This window comes from Bacillus rossius, chromosome 15, assembly GCF_032445375.1.
Source record: "Bacillus rossius redtenbacheri isolate Brsri chromosome 15, Brsri_v3, whole genome shotgun sequence".
Taxonomy (NCBI): domain Eukaryota; kingdom Metazoa; phylum Arthropoda; class Insecta; order Phasmatodea; family Bacillidae; genus Bacillus; species Bacillus rossius.
The window spans coordinates 28114552-28138034 of NC_086342.1; the positions used below are offsets into that span (position 1 = coordinate 28114552).

The 23483-nt window shown below is 36.9% G+C and overlaps 1 protein-coding gene across 1 annotated transcript in view; it reads right to left on the reverse strand.

The window, feature by feature from the left end:
- LOC134539704 (receptor-type tyrosine-protein phosphatase N2) overlaps window positions 1-23269 on the reverse strand; it is a 251035-nt gene extending 227766 nt beyond the window's left edge. The window contains exon 1 of the mRNA XM_063381924.1: window positions 23055-23269. Coding sequence (XP_063237994.1) covers window positions 23055-23151 — 97 coding nt within the window. The 5' untranslated portion in view covers window positions 23152-23269. The remainder of the gene's footprint in view (window positions 1-23054) is intronic.
- Between the last annotated feature and the right edge of the window lie 214 nt (window positions 23270-23483).

A 23483-nucleotide genomic window follows, 5' to 3' on the forward strand; every position in this document is an offset into this window, starting at 1 on the left:
CTCGGAACCCATTGACTGCATTACCGACTGTAGCTGCTTTTAAATAAGCAGTGCTTAGTAGCTCACCAATTTTTTTTGTCAGTTATGACTTGCACTGGATTAGTGACCATTAAGTTGTCACAAGCTTGACTGTAATATGTTTTTAATGGCCCAAAAAAGGAAACATCCAGCATTTGAAGACGATGGGTAGCGTGGGGTGGAAATCCGACCATAACGATGTGATTTTCCCGGCAAAAGTTTATAGCCTCCAGTGTTACGTGTGTTTTATGGTTGTCAACAAGCAACAGCACGTGAAATTCACTGGTTGGTTTCACATGTAGTTCGAAATGTTTCAAAAACAACACAAATATTTCTCCATTGCTCCAACCATTATCACTGCAATGTCCAACGGTTCCCGGAGGGGCTCTTTCCACAAGTTCAGGTCGCATCCGTTTTCTTCCGAAAACCAAAAAAGGGGGCAGGTAATATCCGCAAGCATTAATGCAACAAATAATAGTAACATTTCTTCCTCTCTCTGCCGAAACGATCTTGGAAACACTCTTACTTCCTGTGGGTGAAATAACCTTTGGTAGCCTATTAGATACTGTGGAAAGTGCAGATTCATCTTCATTGTAAATGGCAGAAGCTGGAATTCCCGCACTTATTTCAAAATTAAGAAAAACTTGTCAACATTTGGCTTGTTAAAGCCCATTGCTCTGGCAATGGATGTTTCCTCTGGTCTCCGAAAACTGAACTTACATTTTTTCATAAAACTAGCCAACCAATCCTCACCTGCCATCCTGGTCTCCACATTGAACGGATGCGAAATTCCACTATATTCTGCAAAGTAAAACACAAGTTTTCTACATTGCTGCTTTGTCATCCCAAAAAACATGTTATCCATTGCTGTCGAGTAGTTCCTTAAATATTCTTGCTGCTCTTCAGTGAAAACTTCTCGAAATCTTCCACCATGAATAGGCATTTCCTAGGAAGAAAATACAATTAGGTAGGCTAAATTCTTTTTAATTAGAATTTTTGTTTAATGAAAGCCTGTAGGGCATGAACAATTAAAAAACAACTGTAAAAAAGCACTTGGGGCAAGATGACGAGTCGTCATCTTGCCCCAGTCAACTTGCCCCGATCAGCAATGTTATTAGTATTGGATTTTTTCGCTAGGAAAAAATATAAAAGGTTAACAATATATAGTGGTCAAGAAAAGTATATTGTCTAAGGTAATAATGTGTGGCATTGAATAACCAAATATCTTACCTGTTTGTCCATGAGATATTACTTCGAAGTTCTTGAAAATTACAATACGTCAGACCAAATGTACGAACATCATCTAACAAACAACTAAATGGTGGCAGCGGCTTCACTGTGCGATTCTTTAGTGCCCACCAGTGTGGAGCGCTAGTAGTGTCTGTTAGGTGGTGCTATCTAATAACATGACGTGGAACTAAGTCATTCGTCGTCTTGCCCCGCTCGTCAACTTGCCCCGTCCTCCCCTATAACTATTTGTATTTTGGCCTATCGCGAAATGAACTCACGATTTTTTCGGTCTCTAATAATAAGAAATTCTGACACCAAATTTAACTTAGAATTCCTTAAAATAACGCCGAGCGTGATAAATATACGAAAAGTATTCGTCTTAGGGACAAAAACGGTAAACTTTTTTTCTCCCTTTTTAAAACCTTTCTATATTCTGATACTTAATACTCCCACTCCACCTCTCCACCATCGAGCACCCCACTCCTAAGCGTCGCACTTTTCGTCAGGCTCTGATGAGTCATCGCCACGATTTCCCCTACCGGCTGTTAAGAAGTTAAAAATTTTTAAAAAGAAATTCTCTCCTTGGTTCTCTTCTACGGGTCATTAAATCTGAAGATATTTGTAAACAATCAAAACTGACAAATCTTTTTAATTTTTGCAGACTTTTATCTCTACAGTTGTAAGCGCGAATAATTGGTAGTAAATGCACGTCCTACAAATTATAAGGAAGAAATTAACAGTTACTATAGAAAAAATATATTCGGTTATTATAATTTTTCATAATGATAACTTCATTATTATAAAATATTCCCACTGTCCCCCACGTTGAGTTAGAAAGACTGTAATGTAATAACTAAAAAATTTTATCATTTTTTTTAAGTTAAGATGTTGTATCCGCTGTAGCATAATTTCCTTCAACGAAAATAAGCTCTCTACAAAAAAAATGGAAAGAGAGACCCGCGGATTAGCACATAATTCACGTTTAGAATGCAAAGCAATTTAAAGATGCCTCCAATGGCTAAATATGTTACACTTCAACCACTAGAATATTTAAACAAAAATAATACTATGTAGGTTTTTTTCACATTATTGTAAAAATAAATGGTATTGCAATAAAAAAAGAACTTTTTACTTAATGAAACTATTTTGTAACGAGAGAGAAATACTGTTGTTTTACTTCAATACACACTCATCACCGTATTACCCACCCCTCTTACCATTCCCCGGCATACTGTTTCAAATCAAGATAAGACTATTTATGGCCAATTTTGCTGCCATCAACATTTAAGGTACTTGCGGAAATGCGTACCTTTAATCTTGCTGAGTAGAAGCAATTTTTTCCTTGTTAGCCACCATATGTTACGTGTTGATTACAATATCTGATACGATGCAATGCTTACACTTATAACATAGTTCTCCTTAACACTAAGTTATTACTGGATTGACGTGAAAGTAACATAGTGAAACTGTTTTACTTATTAAAAAAACAGGGTGATATGTTTCCTAAACCTAAAAAATTTTTTTTTAAAGTTATACTTAAGTTATAATGTTGAGAGTTAATTTTTATGATGCGCGCGCACTATTCAACATAATTTTCACAGGTTAAAAAAAAAAGGTACATACAAAAGAAAACCACACAAAAACACAAATTACATATGTGCTTTTATATCTCATACTTTAGTAATTGATATTGAAGACCGTGGCATATCAGAATCATTTATTTATTGTGATTATCGGTGATAGAATTTGCGTTTATAAACTTATTCATGTGTATTTTCAAGTGTATTTATACAAGTGAGGTTAGGTTATACTTCTTTAGGTGCATTATGAAAAGAAAATTATGGGAATGAATTTTTACGATGCACGCGCAGTATGGAACAAAAATTACACCATGAAAAATGGCTTTATACAAATAAAAATTATTTAAGTGCTATTTAATCATATACTTTAGTGATCGGTATTGAATACTGGTCTAAATAATTAAAAACATTTATTTGCTGTGAATATTTTTGGTAGAAATTGTGTTTATAAAATGCTTCAAAATATTTGCAAATTAATGTTTTAAGTGAGATTATGTTCCCGTACGTATAATATATTTGCATTATAATTTATATATTATTACATTATTAATTAATAAATATTAAAATTTAAAATGTCATAAATATATAGCTTTTTTATTGATTTTCATTATTAATTTTAATTTATATAGATTATTTCACAAAATTAAATAATACATTTCATACTCTTGCTTATAGTAATATTGAACACTGAGTGTATTTAAATTGTTTAATTTATTTGAATATATAATTTACAAGCAGTATTTTTAATATTACTGCAGTTCTTTTATTACTTTATTTATACCAAAAATTTGCATGCAAACTTAAATTTTGATTTTTACCACGCCAAGTAAGTATAACTTCCAACCTGCGTACACAAGTACACACACTCATCTATACTAATATTATAAAGCTGAAGAGTTTGTTTGTTTGTTTGTTTGAACGCGCTACTCTCAGGAACCACTGGTCCGATTTGAAAAATTATTTCAGTGTTGGATTGTACATTTATAGAGGAAGGCTATAGACTAAATTATATTATCAATAACATTAGGGATCCTTACTAAAAGTCCAATTTAGAATGCGAAGAAGCGTTGGAGGGGGTTAGATACAACATGCAGTACACGTACGAAGTGTGTGTTGACAATGCCGCAGGCGCTAGAAGTTTATTTCCTATTGCCTATTAACATTGTTGCCACGCACTAGATGCCTTATCATTCTTAATTTTCCCATACAAGTAAAAAACACCCGTGTGATATTAACAACGAAGCAATCAGTACCCTCATATAGAATACATAGAGATAGTGTGAGGTATATATGTAAATATAAAGAGATAAATACAGATAGATAGATAGATACATAGATATATAGGACTATAGATGCAGATAGAGATAAATATATATTTAGAGACATGGATAGATTATTTGTATATGTGTAACTACTTTAAACATATTACAAAACAAAACTGAATGAGGCATTGCAATGCATGCCGAGCATTAGCTAGATATTGGAATCTTTTCAATATTAGTAATCCCTTATTTTTTAAGTTTTTTTTTTCTATATTGCTTTATAGAGTCTAGATTACATCGAGACCAGGTAAATAACTATAAACTGGCAGAATAACGTATGTCGGGATCTGAAAGTGATATAAATTATTTTGCACACTTGAAATTCCAATTAAGAAGACAATTACAAGCTACATCTGATCTCTAAACAGTTCCCCTTCACCCTGTGTTCAGCCCGGGCAACGCTGGGTACTGCAGCTAGTTTTTTTTTTAAATAAAATTGCTAAGGATCTTACATCTGTGGGGTATCTCACAAATATTTTTTTTTCAATAATAAAACTTCTGAAACTAAACGGAATCTGTCAGGAAAAGAATGCCAACCATGCAAAATGAAGACATTTTAAATTATGAAATGACATTAACATGTGTACTAATTGTTATATATATGTACATAAACATACACTAATAGAAACAAATTAAAATGCAAACTATTGTAAAGATAAAACTTTTAACGGTGGCTCATTATCAACGGACATTAAGACATTTAAAAACTAACGTTTATGCTATAACTAATCAAACACAAATATTATTTATCATTCTCTGAGAAAATTACGTAACTGAAAACGCATGTGGCAGAACACGATAATGGATGTATTAAACAATAAAGTAGTTTGAAGATTAACAATGTTTTATTAGCGTAAAAAATGTCACACCGGGAAAATTAATACAAATTGTAAATGTGTTTGAAAACTATTTTTGAAATTTTTGTCTATTTCTCAATAACAACAAAATTAATTGGGACTGTTTCGTAAGTAACAGTTTCGCAACGAACACAACCGATTTAATGAAAATGCTGTAGACTAGTGAGAACGTAATGAGTAGGGACAGGAAAAATTCGCGGGTTCAATGACCTCTAGGATGAACTCCACAGTTCTACGTACACTCGGTCAAATGCCACCCACTCATTGGCTGCTGTCTTGTGAGACGTCCCAACGTAGCAGCCTGTGATTCCATAAAGCTTTGGTCGGGCGTTTCTCATTAGCCCTAAGTCATCCAGGTGATTTGTGAGCCAGTAACAGAGGCAGCACTGAGGTATAACTATTTGTATTTTAGCCTATCACGAAATGAATTCGCCAATTTTCCCGGTCTCTAGTAATGAGAAACACCGTCTTAACTAGTAAACAGAGTCGAAGGAAAGTACGTGACTGAAGAAAAAATTGAAACAAAAAAAAATAGTAGGCAGATTAAAAAAAGTACACGGAAATTGTCACAGCAAAGCAGTGCTGCCAAACTAAACATGAGATCACATTTCGGGACCAAATTTCAGTTTTTCGAGTACAAATAAATTGTGCAATCATTAAACAAAAAAAGTAGTACAATTCAAGCTATGCGGAAATTTTTAATAGTAATATCGTTTTAAACATTTACACATAAAATAAACATATGATAATTCCAATAACATTAATATACAAAAGAGTTAGTCTCAGTGAATTCTGCATGCAAGTTATAATATCATTATTCCATATGGGAATTTTCTTTGAGGCTCAAAATTGAATGTCTTTGTTAGGGAGAGTGGATATTGGATATTTGACACTGTTAGTGTGTTTCAATTTTGCGTGCAGTATTTTAAGTGAGTCTATTCGATAATATTTAAGAGCACCGAGTTGTTACCCTGGTGGTTTGGAATCCATTATAATCATGAAGTACTGTGTCTCACAAACCACAATGATCATTTAATTTCTTGCTGTTGATTTTATTTGAGGTCTTTATCTGTATATTTATCACGGTATATATTTCGTACACACGATGTTTCATCTCGAATTCCCAACAGATAGATAGTTATCAAATATTATATAATAGCGGTAAAACGCCATTCCACGTACTTAATTATCAAATATTGTGTTATCTTTAACAACTCGAAAATAACGTTCAATATCTGGTAAGAAAATGTTCGACTCAACACGAAATACAATAAGCTAATGTGATAAAGTTACAAGAAAAATTCCGTAACTAACAGCAATGATAAGAAAATGAAATACAACTAACATGGCGAGTAAGACGTTATACTAAGTATCAAATAGAAATCAAGTCAATCTCTTTAGTTCACTCTAAATATAAAAAATATAAAAAAAGAAGAAATTTCTGCTGCAAATCAGTGGAATTACATTAGAAAATTTTTAAAACTGCTCCAGATTTATTTAAAATATAGAATTTTTACGGAATATTTTGGTCGATTTCACGGTTTCATCTTTCAAGCAACTTTTATTTAAAAAATGTCTGCAATGAATAAATAACCGAGCGAGTAATTGTTCAGCATCACGCAAAGTTGATCGACATGCTGAGTGAGTTAAACGCAATATACACAATTTCTTCCATTTTCCTTCTCCGGAAGTACAGAATAATCATTCGGAAACATGCCTCGAGAAAGCGCATGTACACGATTAGGCCGAGAATACGTAACACAAAAATTGCGATCAAGTCGTGAGGCTGGGTGGGGTAGTGATAAGGCTCTGGGCTCGCACCCCAGAGTGCCTGGGTTCGACATCAGCTCCGGCCATCTTGATCCATGCTTTCACATGGCTGTCCCGAAATAACTCCAGGCCAGTGGTGCCAACTGGCCCGCGTAAACAGTCTTTCAACAAAGACACATTATGAGGTATACTGTCGTGTTCGCATACACGTAGAATAAAGTTGTGAGTACAAAGTGGTCAGAAGCCACGGCATTCTCACAGAAGTACTAAAAAATATTAATAAACTAGTCATGTAATCTACATCCTGTTCAATTATAATTTTTTTTCTGTAAATATTATTTTTAAAATACCTTTTTGATGTGTAACATCTTGGCTCTCAGTATATGGCATTTGGTGGTAAACATTTCGTGAATGGAACGGAAGTCGCATGGAACGGAAATGTGTAACCACGGTGCTGCCATCTGTGGCGGATGGCGCGAACCAAAGTTCACAAAGCCAAAAGGAATGTTTATGGTATAAACTGTTTAATGAATATTAACAATAAGGGCAGTATTTTAATAAAATTACTTGTAGAAAATCATTTTCAAAGCGGAGGTTAAGTATTTTTCAGTCTTTTTTTCGCTTTTATTGGAGCCGTTTCATTATATAGGTTAGTATTTCCTTCTGTTAATAAAATTATTCAATAGTCTACATGGCTGCTTCGGCAACGACTTCTAGCGGCGGGTGCGGAAACTAAGTGTGATTCGCAACCTTAAATTTAGTTGAAAACACAATTTTCGTATATTTATCACACTTGACAATATTTTAAAGAATTCTAAGTTAAAATTATTGTCCGAGTTTCGTATTATAAGTGTATCTGCAACATACTAACTCGCTCGTTGCCATGGTTAGATGCTTACTCATCACTGGCGAGTATAAACACTTTTTTTTTCGTTACTAGGCCTACATTACTATCCACATAATGTATTGACGTGACAACGTCTAATAAATCGATGAAGGCCGGCTGCACGCACGAAAAAGGATGACTCATTGTCCCGTTACGCTCATTGTCCCGTTACGCTAATTATACGCTTGCGCCGCATCTGTCTCTCTTCCACTCGATTGGAACAACCATCGATTTGACTTTTTCGGGGCACATTAAACTTGAAACACTCCCATTCGTTTCCTACTTTTCCTATCATCGTCCTATCCTTAACAGAATAACACAGATTGGAAGAAGTTAAATAGCAAACATGTATAAAAGTTATAGTTAAAATAATTTGTTCGTTAAAGTAATAAACATATTTGAATTAATGAGTGCAAATAAAAGTAAATTTATCAAATTAATTGTAGATTTCATTTCACTCCTTTCTATCCATACAAAATAGTGATAATTCAATAAAATTGATTCAATTTTATTCATAAAAGTATGCAATTATTTCATCAATGTTTTGTTATGACGTTGTCACGTTAAACTATCGTCCGTAAACCGACTTTACAGACAACCAATTTTTTTTATAAGTCAGTGAACAAGGCATGAAAGAAATAAAAATTTTGACAAATGCAGTGTTAGTTAATAATATAATTAATATATAATTAATAGCGAATTTGGCCGTCACTGCTGGACTAGGACATCTCTGATTCCTCACCCAATGTTATCGTTGTGTGTTATCGTCTCTACTGACGTGACGCTAAGAAAAAATAAAATAAATAAAATATTCAATGAATACCACAAACGTGGTCTTATTACCGATAACAAGTTGATACTGGTTCTAAATTATCTTTTAGGATCGATCTATCATGCCGAGTTTATCATTTCATTGTGTTTTGATTACTTTTATCTGAGGGATTGTCCTGCAGATTAACTACGGGAAGATCTTTTGTACCCGTCTTAGGAGCCAGAAATTTTGTTCCTAGATATTTAATTAACTTTATTTCCATACTAGCTAAAGTACCCTGCTTTGCTTCGCCAGTCTACGGGCAGAACTCTCTCGCACAGATATTTAATTATACATGCCCCTCCTTTTGGGTACGCCACTACCGCGCCTCCAATAGGAAATATATGAAATAACGCAATACCCGTTGTCTTGGAAACGCAGAATACATTCACAATGCAACAACCGATGCCATGGATACGAATAATGCATTAACAATGCAATAGCGAAATTTCATCAAGAAGTATCAATATTCTTATCTTATCTTATCTGCAAATGTACTTTTTTGTCGAAATGTAAAGTACCCAATGTCCTAGTCCAGCGCCTGAAGTAACTATATACCAAATTTCATGAAAATCCGTTCAGCCGTTCAGTAAAAGTAGACAGTGGTAACAAAAATACACACACAAACTTTCGCATTAATAATATTAGCAAGATATTTATGAACACTTACGTGACTATATAGCTACAGCTATTAGATAATGCTTAGTAAAAATCTGTTTAGAAAATTTGAGTGTAAACATGTAATGCAAGATAACTATGGTGATATTTTTACAGGGAGAACCCTCAAATAATAGAAATGAGAATAAAATAAAACAACCACAAGAATTTTGAAAGAATCTCGTGTTTCCGATACCGACATGAATCCCTCCCTACGAGGATCCATCGCAAACAGGAAAAAAAAGTCTCATTTGGCTTGATGACCACCCGAGAGAACAGACATTAGCCACACTCGACGGATAATGTGTTCGGGGACGCCCAAGCATTAGCGGCTATTATTCTCTTTGTTTCCACCCCATTCGAGGCAGCTCGTATCATGTCGTGTTACCGCGTCGGGGGGAAAATGTTCCATTGAGTCTTTAGACACAGTGTCGCCTTTGTAATGTCAAAAACATTTTATGTTTTAGATCTTAGCTCTCGCTATATGGTATTAGGTGGGAGTAATTTCGTGTTTGCGACGGAAGTAATGGAACGGAAATGTGTAACAACCACGGTTCTACCATCTGTGGTGTATGGCGCGAACTAAATTTCACAAAGCCAAAAGGAAACTTTATAGTATTCAGAGTTTATTGAAAATTAACAAAAGCCGTATTTTAATCAAATTCCTTGCCAAAAATTGGGTAAAAATCAGGAGTAAAGTATTTTTTTTTTCAAATATTTTTCGCTTTTATCGGAGCCGTTTCATTATATAGTTTAGAATTTCGCATTGCAAAGCAAATGCTAGCGGCGGGTGCGGAAACTACGTGTGATTGGCGTCCAGAAATGCAGTTGAAAACACAATTTGCATATATATTTATCACGCTCGGCATTATTTAAAATAATTCTACGTTAAATTTTGTGTCCGAGTTTCGTATTATAAGTGTATTTGCAACAAGAGAACACATGAATTTTCTCGTTACCAAGGTTAGATGTTATACATCTCTGGCGGGTACAGAAAGACTCTCTCACGTGTTTTAATTTTTTTTTTTTAACGCCAGGTCAAAATTTACAATGCAACGTAATTCATGTTACATTGCATGAGACGACAACTCTGTGAGTGGTGAACCGACAGCAAGTAACCGGCTGAATCCAGTTAGCGTATACGTTATAAGTAGAGACCTGCAAAATTCGCGGATTCATTTCGTGATATGCTACAATTCAAATAATTATACCTTAGCGCTGCTTCTACCACTGGTTCACTGTTAATCTGGAGGACTGAGGGCCAATTAGGAGACCCTCGCTCAAAGAAGTGTCGAATCACAGACACTCAGTCGAAGTCAGCAGCCATTGAACAGGTGGCATTTGCCCGAGTGTGTAGAGTGTAGTAGAGTCTATCCTGGATGTCAATGAACCCGCGAATTTGGCAGGTCTCTAGTAATAAGGTTCTACCAGCAAAATCTCCACGGTAATTGATGTGTAAGCGTGAACAAGAGACGGAAATACAGCTGCGCACATGTCTATCGGGCCATATGTCTAACGAGCGCGCGAATCCGCTACGCCAATCGGCAAACAATAAATGTCAATTTAAAATAACATAATGACATTTTCATTTCCCGAGTAGAAATTCGAACACACTACTCCAAAATGTATAGTCAGGAACAGTAATCGCTAAACTACTTTTAAAAAAAGTATGTCTTTTTGGGTACTGTATCACACAGAAAGATGTTGTTTTGTACCGAAGGCCGAGAGATCATGCTCTAACCTGGAGCAATACTAGCTTAAACAATAAACACCACGATTTTATTTATTTGCAGTGTTGTATTCTATTGCCACACCTACCTTGCTTGGGTGGGCCTGCAATTTGAGTGCCAAATGGTAATCATTCGCGCCCACAAATAATTCCGGAAGTCCAAGAAACATTTTTCGGTAACACGAAGACAAGAAAATTCCCCGAGAAATTCATCAGGTGATCATCTTTATCATCATTGAACACGGCCCAAGAGTCACACACGACGGATCACACCATCATACAGTTACATGAATGCGCACATCAGGAGAGAAACTTCTCAGATAGTAGGGTACACGAACATGTGAAACAATTGAACAAGCCTACAGGTATGCGAGTGTTTAAAAAACAAGTGCAAATATGTGGGTTTATAAGAACGAGTGTAAGTATGCGAGTGTATAAGAACGATTGCAAGTATGCGAGTGTATAAGCACAAGTGCAAGTACGCGAGTGAGGAAGTAAGAAGGTGAGAAAGTCTTGGAAACAATAAAAAAACAACACTGGTCCATCGTGCCTGGTTACTCGTTACTTTGGACTACGCGGAAGAGAACTGTCAGCAAGTTGATGGTAAAACTTCTGAACTGTATATTTCTTTTTTGACGTGACAACGTCTAATAAATCGATGAACGCCGGCTGCACGCACGAAAAAGTGTCCCACTACGGATGTCCCACTACGGATGTGTTCTGTTTGCTCATTGTACGCATGCGTGGCATCTCTCTTCATGCTCATTGTACGCATGCGTGGCATCTCTCTTCCACTCGAGTGGAACAACCATCGATTTGACTTTTCAATCATATTTTCGTCGTTTGAATTATTAATATTATGTAATTTAACGATCGTCCACCGATTTTCAGCACAATCGGTACGGTTATTTAAAAGTAATGTTGAAAATTCAAATACGTTTTGAACCAACAATGGTGTTTTACAGTTACACATAATAATTGAAATTACACCCGGGATCTTTTGCACAATGTTTTAAAAAATATTGTAACACATTTTAAATAAGTTTGGTGTATTTGGGATGCGTATTTGTTATAAAATCGTGTTAATATTATACCCCTACTGTGAACAAAGTATATATATATATATATATATATATATATATATATATATATATATATATAACATTTGAAACTACATTACTTTAGTATGGCCTCGTGGGCGTGTGGTTAGCGTACCTAATTTTTAAATGAAAGGTTGTCGGTTCGAAAACCGGCAGCTGCGAAATTTTTTTTGTACTTGTAAAAATAAATATGGCGCACGCAACATTTCACAAGTAATAAATATATTTGAATTAATGAATGCAAATAAAAGTAAATTTATTAATTCAATTGCACATTTCATTTCACTCCTTTGTATCCATACAAAATAGTGATAATTCAATAAAAATGATTCAATTTTATTCATAAAAGTATGCAGAGGTAGTTTTTATCATGCAAAAGATTGAAAAATTAAAAAAAAAATTCTTCCTCAAAGAATATAATATTTTGAATGCCTAAATGGTTTGGTTGCAAAAACCTATTACGGCTCAGTCTCAGGCCGAATATGATATTTCCTTTTCTTCTGGATCAATCATTTCATCAATGTTTTGTTATGACGTTGTCACGTTAAACTATCGTCCGTAAACCGACTTTACCGACAACCAATTTTTTTTTTAATGGAGCATAAATATTCATCGAAACTTACTGGATATTTGTCATTTGAGCATTTACGTGAAAACAACTGTTTCACTACAAAATAGTGTTCGTAGCAATACTGGGTTCGGATTCTTACCAGGGCATTTTATGCTGTTTGTTGTCCCAGTAGCTCTAATAATTGAAGTTATTTGTGGACTGTTCCTTGAATAGATTTTCAATAATAGAATATTTGCTTTTTTCCATGGTTTAAAATAAATTATGCTTTAATGAATCATCAATAAAAATATAAAATTATGCACAAATTTGTGTACTAAATACTCAGTATTATCTCGAAAAATGTATTTCATGTGTGCAAAAATAACCATAGCCATGTGTTGTTCATAGTTACAATATCTTTCTTTTAGTATTACAAACCATTTCAAAAAGTACATAAAAAAATTCTGAGATGGGAAAATATTTACTTTACCATATATATAAAAAAATTATTCAAGGCTCTAAACGAGATCAAGTTCTGTTCTAATTCGATAAATGATAAAATTAAAGACACGTGCCCGAAAACCACGCTTTCATCAAGTAGAAGTCTTGAAACAAACATTATTTCCTTATGTTGCTGGCCTTACGGTGAGGTTCGCGTAGTTGTGACGAAAGGCTTGCTGCAATTTTAAAAAATATTAACACTCGGAATCACAAGAATGCTTTCCCTGTAGATTTATCACGATAACTCTTTGGTAACGTATTTTTGATTCTAATTTTCTCAGTATATATTTAATAAAGACTCTCTAAAACACTGTTAAAAATTTTAAACTTGAATTTACAAAGAACGCTGGTAACCAGTTATCCAGGGAGCTTCGAAGTTTTACCGTTATTTTTGTAAATTTACTGGAACTAAGTTCACTTACTTGAATATGAACCCATAATAATAATTCTGGTATATAAGAAAAACGTTATAAAGAAACTTGTTAAGGCTCATGCAAAAACATTATTATTTCTTCCACGTGTGCGTTAACTCTGTCTGTACAGACGGGGTGAAAAAATCCTCATTCGTAAGTTGATATACACCGTAGTTTTTATATCTGAAATAACGAAGAACTATTCCTTTATTGTAGATGATATCCTTCGTTGAAAAATTGTAGCGGTAAAAAAAAATTAAAATTCACGGACGTTTTCATAATTACGATAACTTACACGACCTTTCACAGATGGAAAATAGTGTTCGGTGATTGCTTGGACGGAGAACATGTGACACAACGAAGATGTCGAGAGAGCTGGGAATGGATCAGCAGGCAATTAAGAGCTACGGCAGGGAAATGAGTTAATCAACTCGTAGAACGGGTCGGCTGCGAATGCGAGCAATTCGCGAGGCGCCGAAGCTATAACTCGGTGAGGGTCCTCTTCACGTTATGAAATTCTTCGAACTGGGTCGGCGTCTGCTGGCGACGTCACGTTCATTTTTTTTTTTTTTTTTTTAATTGCGAATCTGCGTGCTGGCCGCATCCTTCAGTCGCGAAGTTCTCGAGAAAAAAAAACTGCGTCTGCGTCAGAAGCTGTAAGGACTTGAGTTTTATTTTCATGCCGATAGAGAATGAGAGAAGGGGAAAAATACATTGTGGACTATTCTTCTATAGTCCAGTCATCTTAGTCGAAATTAGGTAAGTTCACCTCGGAATTTGAAATACCCAGCTATAAACTCGTATAAACTTGTATTTTGACATCCTAAAAGTTGTCTCAAAACCTACATATGGTAGGGTGGGTGTACGCGACTATTAAAATTTAAGGTCAAAGGTCACAAAAATCGATTTTTTTTTTTTTTTTTTCCCCCACTTTTTTTTTGAAAATATCTCGTTTCCTATGGGTTTTTAGCTATTTTTATTTATTATCAATATTATAGAGGATTAAATTCCCTACAATCTTTTTTCAAAAAAAAATTTATACGTTTAATTGTTTTTGAGATAGAGGGTGGAGGGCGCGTGGTTAGAGCATCGTTTGTCAACCGGTAGTCCCGGTCAAAAACACGCCATATAAAGTTTATTAATTATTGATAAATACATAATTATTAATAATTTCATTTCTTATTATCTATTACATTAAATGTAAATTGTGTAACAACCACGGTGCTGCCATCTGTGGCGGATGGCGTGAACCAAAGTTCACAAAGCCAAAGGGAAACGTTAAGAGTATTACATGTTTAGTTTATTTTAAGAACATGGGCAGTATTTTAGTAAAAATTCCTTGTAAAAAAACAGGTTTGAAGCCGGGAATTTAGTATTTTTATCTAGTCATTGTCGCCTCCATTGGAACCTTTTCATTATATAGTTGAAAAATGTTTTTATGATAACCAAATGATTCAATAGTCGACGTAGCTGCTTCGGCAGTGAATCGTATTGCAAGTGCATTTGCAACATGATAACACATGGATTCCCTCGTTACTAAGGTTAGGTTCCCACAAAGAAAATTGTTCCAGATATATAAAAATAACGAATGATTTATCTGCCCTTAAGGGCCCCGCCTCGTCAGGGGTGTATGTGTGTTAGTGAGGCGGGATGATAAGCGCGACGCTCGCTGGTGCTTCTAGCGCGGTGTCGCCTCTGGACTGGCGCGCAGTCTTCTCGTCGTGCACAGGACAACTGTGGAAATTTGAGCGATGACCGTAACATTATATGGCGGGGAAATGATGATAAATATGTAATGCACGTCCCTTAAGTGCTTTCAAGAATATGTACTGGTTTTTTACGCCTAAAAGATTACTCTTAAAACATGCGTTTTTAGCCATTTTAACTCTTCAAAAATTACAGTTTGAAAACTTAAATCCGAAATCAAAAGTACTTTTCAGCCCTCAGCGAACTGTTAAATGCTTTTAGTAAGCGGACCCCAGTCGGATATCTCGAGTAGTTTTGAAATGGCGTTGTTTTACCTGGAGCTCTGCGCACCGTGTGTGTGCCCGGGTGGGCGGGGGCCCTGCTGCAATGCATAGCGCAGACGTCTGCGCGAGCCAGGGTCTCCACAAGGAAAAAATATTTCGTATCAACTTAGGCGAGAAAAAAGTACTAGATTAGAAAAAAAAAGTACTAAATTATAATTTGTTATGGTTTTTAACAATTTAAGAAGTTATTATGACATTGCAATGCTCAAACTTAAGTATCACACCACACACCCATACATTCCATAGTTTTTTAAAAATAATTACGCTTAATAATAAAACATATTGGAGTTACAATAATATTATTATATTAAAGAAAAATGTACTAGATCTGTACTAAACCACTAATAAAGTTATAAGAGTACTAGATCTAGTACGAAAGTACTAACTGTGGAGACCCTGGCGCGAGCTCTGAGCGCCGAGATGGTTCGACACGTGCCAGGTGGGGGATCGGAGGGGCCCGGGGAATCACGTGGGGGGTTGACGGATAAGAAGTGGGGGCGGCGTTAATCAAGACGGCGTGGGTGACGTCACGCGAAGGCGCAGGGCGTGATTAGGCCCCGCGGGGAGGGGGAGAGGCTGGCATTGGGTCAACGCACCGCGGAGCCGGGTGGAGGGGGGAACGCACGAGGCGAGCGGTATTCTGCACAAACAGTTTCTCCGGACGTCAGCGCTCCACGTAGGGAAAAAAAAAAATTGGTTGACTGTAAAGTCGGTTTACGGACGATAGTTTAACGTGACAACGTCATAACAAAACATTGATGAAATGATTGCATACTTATATGAATAAAATTGAATCATTTTTATTTAATTATCACTATTTTGTATGGATACAAAGAAGGAGTGAAATGAAATCTACAATTTAATTGATCAATTTACTTTTATTTGCACTCATTAATTCAAATATGTTTATTACTTTAACAAATATATTATTTTAACTATAACTTTTATACATGTTTGCTATTTAACTTCTTCCAATCTGTGTTATTCTGTTAAGGATAGGACGATGATAGGAAAAGTAGGAAACGAATGGGAGTGTTTCAAGTTTAATGTGCCTCGAAAAAGTCTAATCGATGGTTGTTTTAATCGAGTGGAAGAGAGATAGAGGCGGCGCAAGCGTACAATCTGCGTAACGTGACATAGTGCGTAACGGGATACTTTTTCGTGCGTGCAGCCGGCGTTCATCGATTTATTAGACGTTGTCACATCAAAAACTGTAATACCACAAGAAAGATATAGTAAATCTGTACACTGCTAGTCTATGATTATTTTTGCATATATGAAAACGGTAGGAAACAGGAAGCCAAGAAAGACCGAGACAGAATCTTGATCCGTGCTGTCCGTTTGGGACCGTAGCTTTTCAAAGGCCGCCCACACAAGAAATTAATTTATTAGCATTTAATTTTGCCCTACCGAATAACTTGATCGTTATCGAACTCCCACAGCATTCTCAATTTGAACGAGTATTCAAAACAGCTGCGTACTCATTATTTGCAATGCGTGAAAAGAACAAACAAAATCAATCGAGAGGAAAAAAAAACTTTTTTTGTAGCTGTGCATGTACTGCGAGTTTGGTGAATACTAAATAAATCGGTGGAATCGGACATCGGAAGTCGCATTCGTAGACAGGCCAGTTTTCCGTGCGACAGTGTGGCGTCATTCACGTCAGGATAAGGATACGGACCGCCCACAGGTTCGGACTGTTGTGGACGGACCCTGAACAGACGGACGGCAAACGGACGGACCCTGAACATACGGACGGTCAACTGACGAACCCTGAACAGACGGACGGCAAACGGATGAACGTGACGGATCCAGCTGTATCTGATGGATGTTCGTGACCATCAACACGGAGCTGTTAGAAACTGTAGGTGAGACTGTTATGTGCACAGATCGTCACGTGCTGTTGCTGAAGCGTAGCTGCCTCGGCACCTGTCATCATAGAAATGTTGTCCTCTCCTGTGCTCATCAAGTTGCGGATTGGCCTTAAGAGGCTGGGCCTCCTCAGACGAAAGTGACCCCTATTGGCCAGGAAAATTCCAGAGAAGTTTGACAATTACTACCGACAGCACGGGGCACTTTTAAACTTGGCTCGTTAGTTTCGATGCACGCCAGTAATGTGTAACCGAAAAAACAAGCTTCTTTACAAGATCTTTCAACGGGAAATACCGGTTTAAAACATTTTTTTTAATGGACTTACGCCATTGTTTGTTTTCACTGATGTCAGTTCCCGAAACGTCGCAATTGTGTTTTCTTGTGTAGCATACTGCGTTCGTCTGTGCCGTCGTCGTTGTGTTACCCATGTTATTGTTACGATCGCGCTTGGCTGCAGTGCTTGGCGTCGCCGCGCTCCTTCGGCCTGTCTGCGCCCCCTTCCACCCGCATCCTCTCCCTAGTATCTCGTGTCATACTATCTCGCGACATCCTGACCGTCGCAGCGCGCACCTGCCTCAGATCGAGTTACTTAAAAGAGGCCGCACTGCGGAATAAAAGGACTCAGACATGTTTATCGGCGCGTTTTGTGGGAACCCGATGCTTGTTGCGTTTATCGGCGTTCTTTGAGCAGCCGCCGCGTCCTTCGACAGGACTCACGACGCGTTTCTGGGCATTTCGACGGCGAAGGTCGCGCGATATCTCGGAGACATGCCCGATTGTTCTGGACGGGAACCCAAGGGCTATATAAGGAGGTTGGGCCGACCTTCAAGGAGAGAGTCTGAGTGAGTGGAGTCGGGAGTTCTCCCGCGGCGGAGTTTCCGGGCGATAGTGCCGCTGGTGCGGCAGAGTGGCGAAGTCCTTGGACGAAGGTTCCAGGGCAGGGAGTGAGTGAGTTCAGTGGAGTCGGGAGTTTTCCCGCGGCGGAGCCTCCGGGCGATAGTGTTGCGGGCGCGGCGGAGTCCCGAACGAAGTTGCGAGCGAGGAGTCGAGTGGGATCTCGGTGAAGAGGAAGTGAGTCTCGGCGGCGGCGGAGTGCAGAGACCCACGAGGGGTGCTGCGGCGAGAGTTGCACCAGAGGTGCGGCCCAGCGAGGTGTGTGGAACGAGTTACTGGAGAACTGACATTTATTTAAGTGTAGTTAATTATTTGCCATCTTAGAAGATTAATTGTAAGTGACAAGTAGTGGTAATAAATAAAACTGTGTTTGATAAAAATCTTTAATTGGGCTATCCTTTACGAACCCGCGGTAAATCGTAACATTATCTATATTTTGTCATTGATAGGCTCGTCTTTTTTGTCTCTGTTTTGCCCAAGGTTGTATTGGTTCTGTTTTTTTTTTTTTTCTGTTCTTGTTACAACTTTCTCGTAGTTGTCAGCCCGCTGTGTTCATCTTCGCCGTGAAATTTTTCTTCTGTCTTATTTATTCCACTAAATTCTCTGTGCTGTCTACTTATTTTACACCAGTGTTTTTAAATCAGATACATAATATACACAAAAAATTAGAAAAAGGATTATACATAACATAAAATATCATTCTCAAACGGGTTTTTTATGAATTAAAAGTTATATTTACCTGACAATTTATGTGTCTATTTATTCAGTAAAAACGTTTGGAATAAATCACATATTTATCTCACAATGGTAAAATATCAGCAATGGGTAGCCTGAAATTAGGGGTTATTAGCTAGTTATAAAATATGAAGGTCTAAAAAGACGTTTATCGTGCATTCCAATTTTTCGCGAACACTTTGCAATTCACGTTACGTTTTTTTTATTACAGTCGATAAGTTGTTTTAAAAAAGAAACTTCTTGACCCGAAATTCTCTTATAAGCTGTTATAATAGTAAGGAAGGTCTTTGCAGGTTCAAGTGTGTGCATTTGCGGCCAATATTCGACAAAAAGGGTAGGAATAGGGAAGGTTTTTTGAAAAAACATTAAAATCGCTATAACTCCCATAATATATGGAAAATATCACATCCGTTAACATATAATAACTCGTAAGAGAAATACCAAAATCTTTTGTCTGAATACATTTTTTTAAACGACCAACCGTAATTGGAAGAGGTCGATGAAAAAAGGATTGGAGGACAAAAATAAACTCCCTAAGTAAGCACAATATAGAATCCGTTCAGATTATTCGTAAATGGTATAATTTTTATATAAAAAATTTCTCTAAAAAATATTTTGATCAAACGAACCATTGCAGAAACGAATTAAAAAAACGTTGGTTTAATTAAACAATATATAATAAATTCCGCACTACGTACACTATTAAATATATTCTAATTTAATGTAAAACCATAAATTATTTACTACAACTTTCAATTGAATTATTTTTATGAGACCAACTAATACTGCAAGGGGTGTAAAATAACAGGAGTTGAAGGACAAAAAAATTAATAACTAGGTACCTTAGTAAATACAATATTAAATCCATTAACACTGTTTGTAAACCTTATAAATATTATCTAAAACTTTTGTCTGGAACAATTTTTGATACTACTAACCATTGCTGCAAAGGGTGGATAAAGAGGGGTTAAAATACAAAAGTTAATTCATATATACCTTAGTAATCACATTACCAAATCCGTTCAACATTTTCATAAATATTATAAATTTTATTTTAAACTTTTATCTGAAACAATTTTTGCTATGATAAGCCATTGCTGCAGGGGGTTGAATGAAAAGGGGTTAGAATTAAAAATAAATTTTTAATTTCAGTACTATGTACACTATCAAATTCGTTATAATTTATTGAAAAATCATTAATTATTATCAACAACTTTCGTCTGAAATAATTTTTATACAACCTACCATTACTGCAAGGGGTGGAATAAAATCCGCTAGTAGGCATACTATCAAATCCGTTAAAATCCCTACACATATTACCTAAAACATTCGTCTGAAACAATTTATGATACAACCAACAACTGCAACGGGTAGACTAAAAGGGGTTAAAATACGAAAATAAATGCATAACTCCCTTAGTAATCACACCATAAAATCCGTTCGAATAGTTGGTAAATCTTATATTTTTTATCTAAAATTTGTCTGGAACAGTTTTTGATAATACAAACAATTATTACAAGGTGTTAAAAAACCGGGATAGGAATAAGAAAATAAATAAAACTTTACTACCGTGTACGCTATCGAATCCATTCTTATTTTTGATTAACTTTATAGATATTGACTAAGACTTTTAAAAAATAAATTTTTATCCAACAACCTGCAAGAGGTGGAATTAACAAGTTTTAAAAGTATAATATCAAATCCGTTATATTTTATTGTATGAATCCTAAACTTTGTCTAAAAATTTGGCTGTAACAATGTTTGATGAAACGAATTATTACAGTAAAAAAAGGGTTAAAAATGAAAAAAAAAAATTCCAAACTTTCTTAGTATCAAATCCGTTCGAATTTATTTTAAACCATCTTATCATTATCTTAAAACTTTGGTTTATACCACCACGTTATTAGTGCAAGGGATGAAAAATAGTTTTTGAACGTCAAAAAAATTGAATAATGACTTAGTTGGCATAATATATAATTATTTCTAAGCTATTAAACGCTGGATGCATTGAGCTAAAAACAGTCATAATATTTTCGTTGTATGGAAAATGAGAAAATGTTTAATTGATCATTTTGTAATATTGGAGAACATGATTACCTATGTTATGTACATTAATTTCTTAAAATGTTCCGGAATTTTATAGAAGTTTCTAAATTTTTTCCAGAAGAAATAGGTACTGTAGCCTGAGCCGAAAAGTATTTTTTTAATGTAATATTTACATTTTTAGTGCCATTGTATGTAGTTTTTTTTTAATTTTTCGTTACTCTTAAAAATAGTTAAAAACTGTAGTGACGTTAATGAATATTTAAGGGTCGTTATTTTTTTAAAAAAAATTGGTTGTCTGTAAAATCGGTTTACGGACGATAGTTGAACGTGACAACGCCATAACAAAACATTGATGAAATGATTGCATACTTTATGAATAAAATTGAATCATTTTTATTTTAATAATAAAAGAATAAATACTTGAAATTATACTGGTAATAAGATTTTTAAAATGCAAGAATAATTAACCTTTATTGCCGAAACTGTTGTAATAAGCAATGAAAACCAAATTAACTTTTCACTTCACTTTATAAACAGTCGAGTGGAAGAAAGATAGATGCGGCGCAAGGGTACAATGAGCGTAACGGGACACAGCGTAACGGAACAATGTGCGTAACGGGACACTTTTTCGTGCGAGCAGCCAGGCGTTCATCGATTTATTAGACGTTGTCACGTCAAAATGTCAGCCTCGCCACTTAACTTGGAGCTAATTCCGCACCAAACAAAACCCACATGTTCAACCGCCGTCCGCGCAGCTCGCAGCTGGGTCCCTGCTAACGGCGCGCGGTCAAATGGGGCAAGGTCCGTCCACAGCAACGCAGCACGGCAGGTGTCGGTAAGCATTACCTCTAGTTGATGGGCAGAACGATTCAACTGACCGAATCTGTTAGTCTGTATCAGTTCCGTGTAGTGATTCGTTCATTTCGTTCTTTTAGTTCTGACACGCAAACGGGATCCGGAAACATTTCAATATTCATAACTACTCTGTCCAGGGACGTAACTATTTTTTTCGCGTACTATCTCTAACGTGCGATGTATTTAAAAAATGAAATGATTCACATTAAATCTATTTATTTACCTTCTAAGTTGTAACAAAAATATTTGGTGGCGTTACATTGTGTTGGTATTGGTTTGGTTGGTTTGAAAATAGTCGTTGGGGGGGGGGGGGGGGGGGGGGAAATTGGGGGGACGGTGCAAAATGATTTCATGAATGGAAACTAGTCTATTTAAGTCTCTACTCCTATTGAAGTATTCGTTACGTCTAGGCGGCTGGCCTTATCGCCTGGCTGGTTATTGTAATCTGGTCGGCTCGGATAGCTGCAATTCCAGACGTCTAGCTGTACCTATACTGACTGTTACCAAAAAAATAAAGTGCTTGAACACATTATTTAACAGCTCTCGCCGATGAATTAAGTAAACAACACCTGGACAATCCATTAATAATAATTGTAACGCGATAATTGTTGAGTTATTGTCTCCCACTCCCATCCCTTGCCAAATCAACCCTTTATCTTTGATTGGTTTATCGTTCGCTCTTGTGTGAACCCGGACGTTGCGACGAGTCATTTTACGAACCAATAAGACCGTCAGGTTCACTTTTCTCGTTCCCTCTGCGTTTTGGGGAAGCCTAAGATGTCAATCTAGTTCTGACCCTGCCCGATTACACCCGAACAATTCACCTTCGGCCAACCTCGGGTTTATTTATATATATTTATATTTCTCTGTTTATTTTAATGTAGCTATACTAACCTGACAGTCCATAGTGTTTTAAAGTGTTTTAATGTAGCTAACTTAACCGACCACTTTTAATATTTAAATTCATTTTTCCTGCACAAAAATAAAACAAATCCCGAAGTTGGCCCAAGGTGAATTGTTCGGGTGTAATCGGGAATGGCAGAAATTGATGTGCATCTTAGGCCTCCCCTGCGTTTTGTATTCCCCCCGAACCATGGTCGGCTTTCGAGATATCGACTGTCGAAGAACCGATTATTTACATAGCGAACGAACCGTGTGTTTCCGTTCGTTGTGAACGACCCGTCGCCGGCAGACTTACCTACGTTGCGCTCGCCCAGGGACGCGGCGGCGCCCGGCGAACAGCGGCCGGCTAGCAGCAGCGCGCCCAGGAGCGGAGCCCACCTGGCCGGCTCCATGGGGCAAAGATGGCGCCCTACACAGCGGCGGACGCCATCGCAACAAGGGCTGCCTTCCCCTGCGGTCGGTGTGGCTGGCTGGCGCGCGCGGCCGAGCAGATGAACGCCTGGGCGCGACGCCGCTGTCTCCTGCCCTCTAACCCCTCTCCCATAGCCGGCGCGCGCAGGTGTCGCCGATCGATCCCGCTCCTCGGCTGCGCGCGCAGCTCTACCCACTCGCTCCATAGAGTCGCTATCAGGTAGACCGTGCGCGCGCAGCTCTGCCCACTCGCTCCGTAGAGTCGCGATCAGGTAGACCGTGCGCGCGCAGCTCTGCCCACACGCTCCACAGA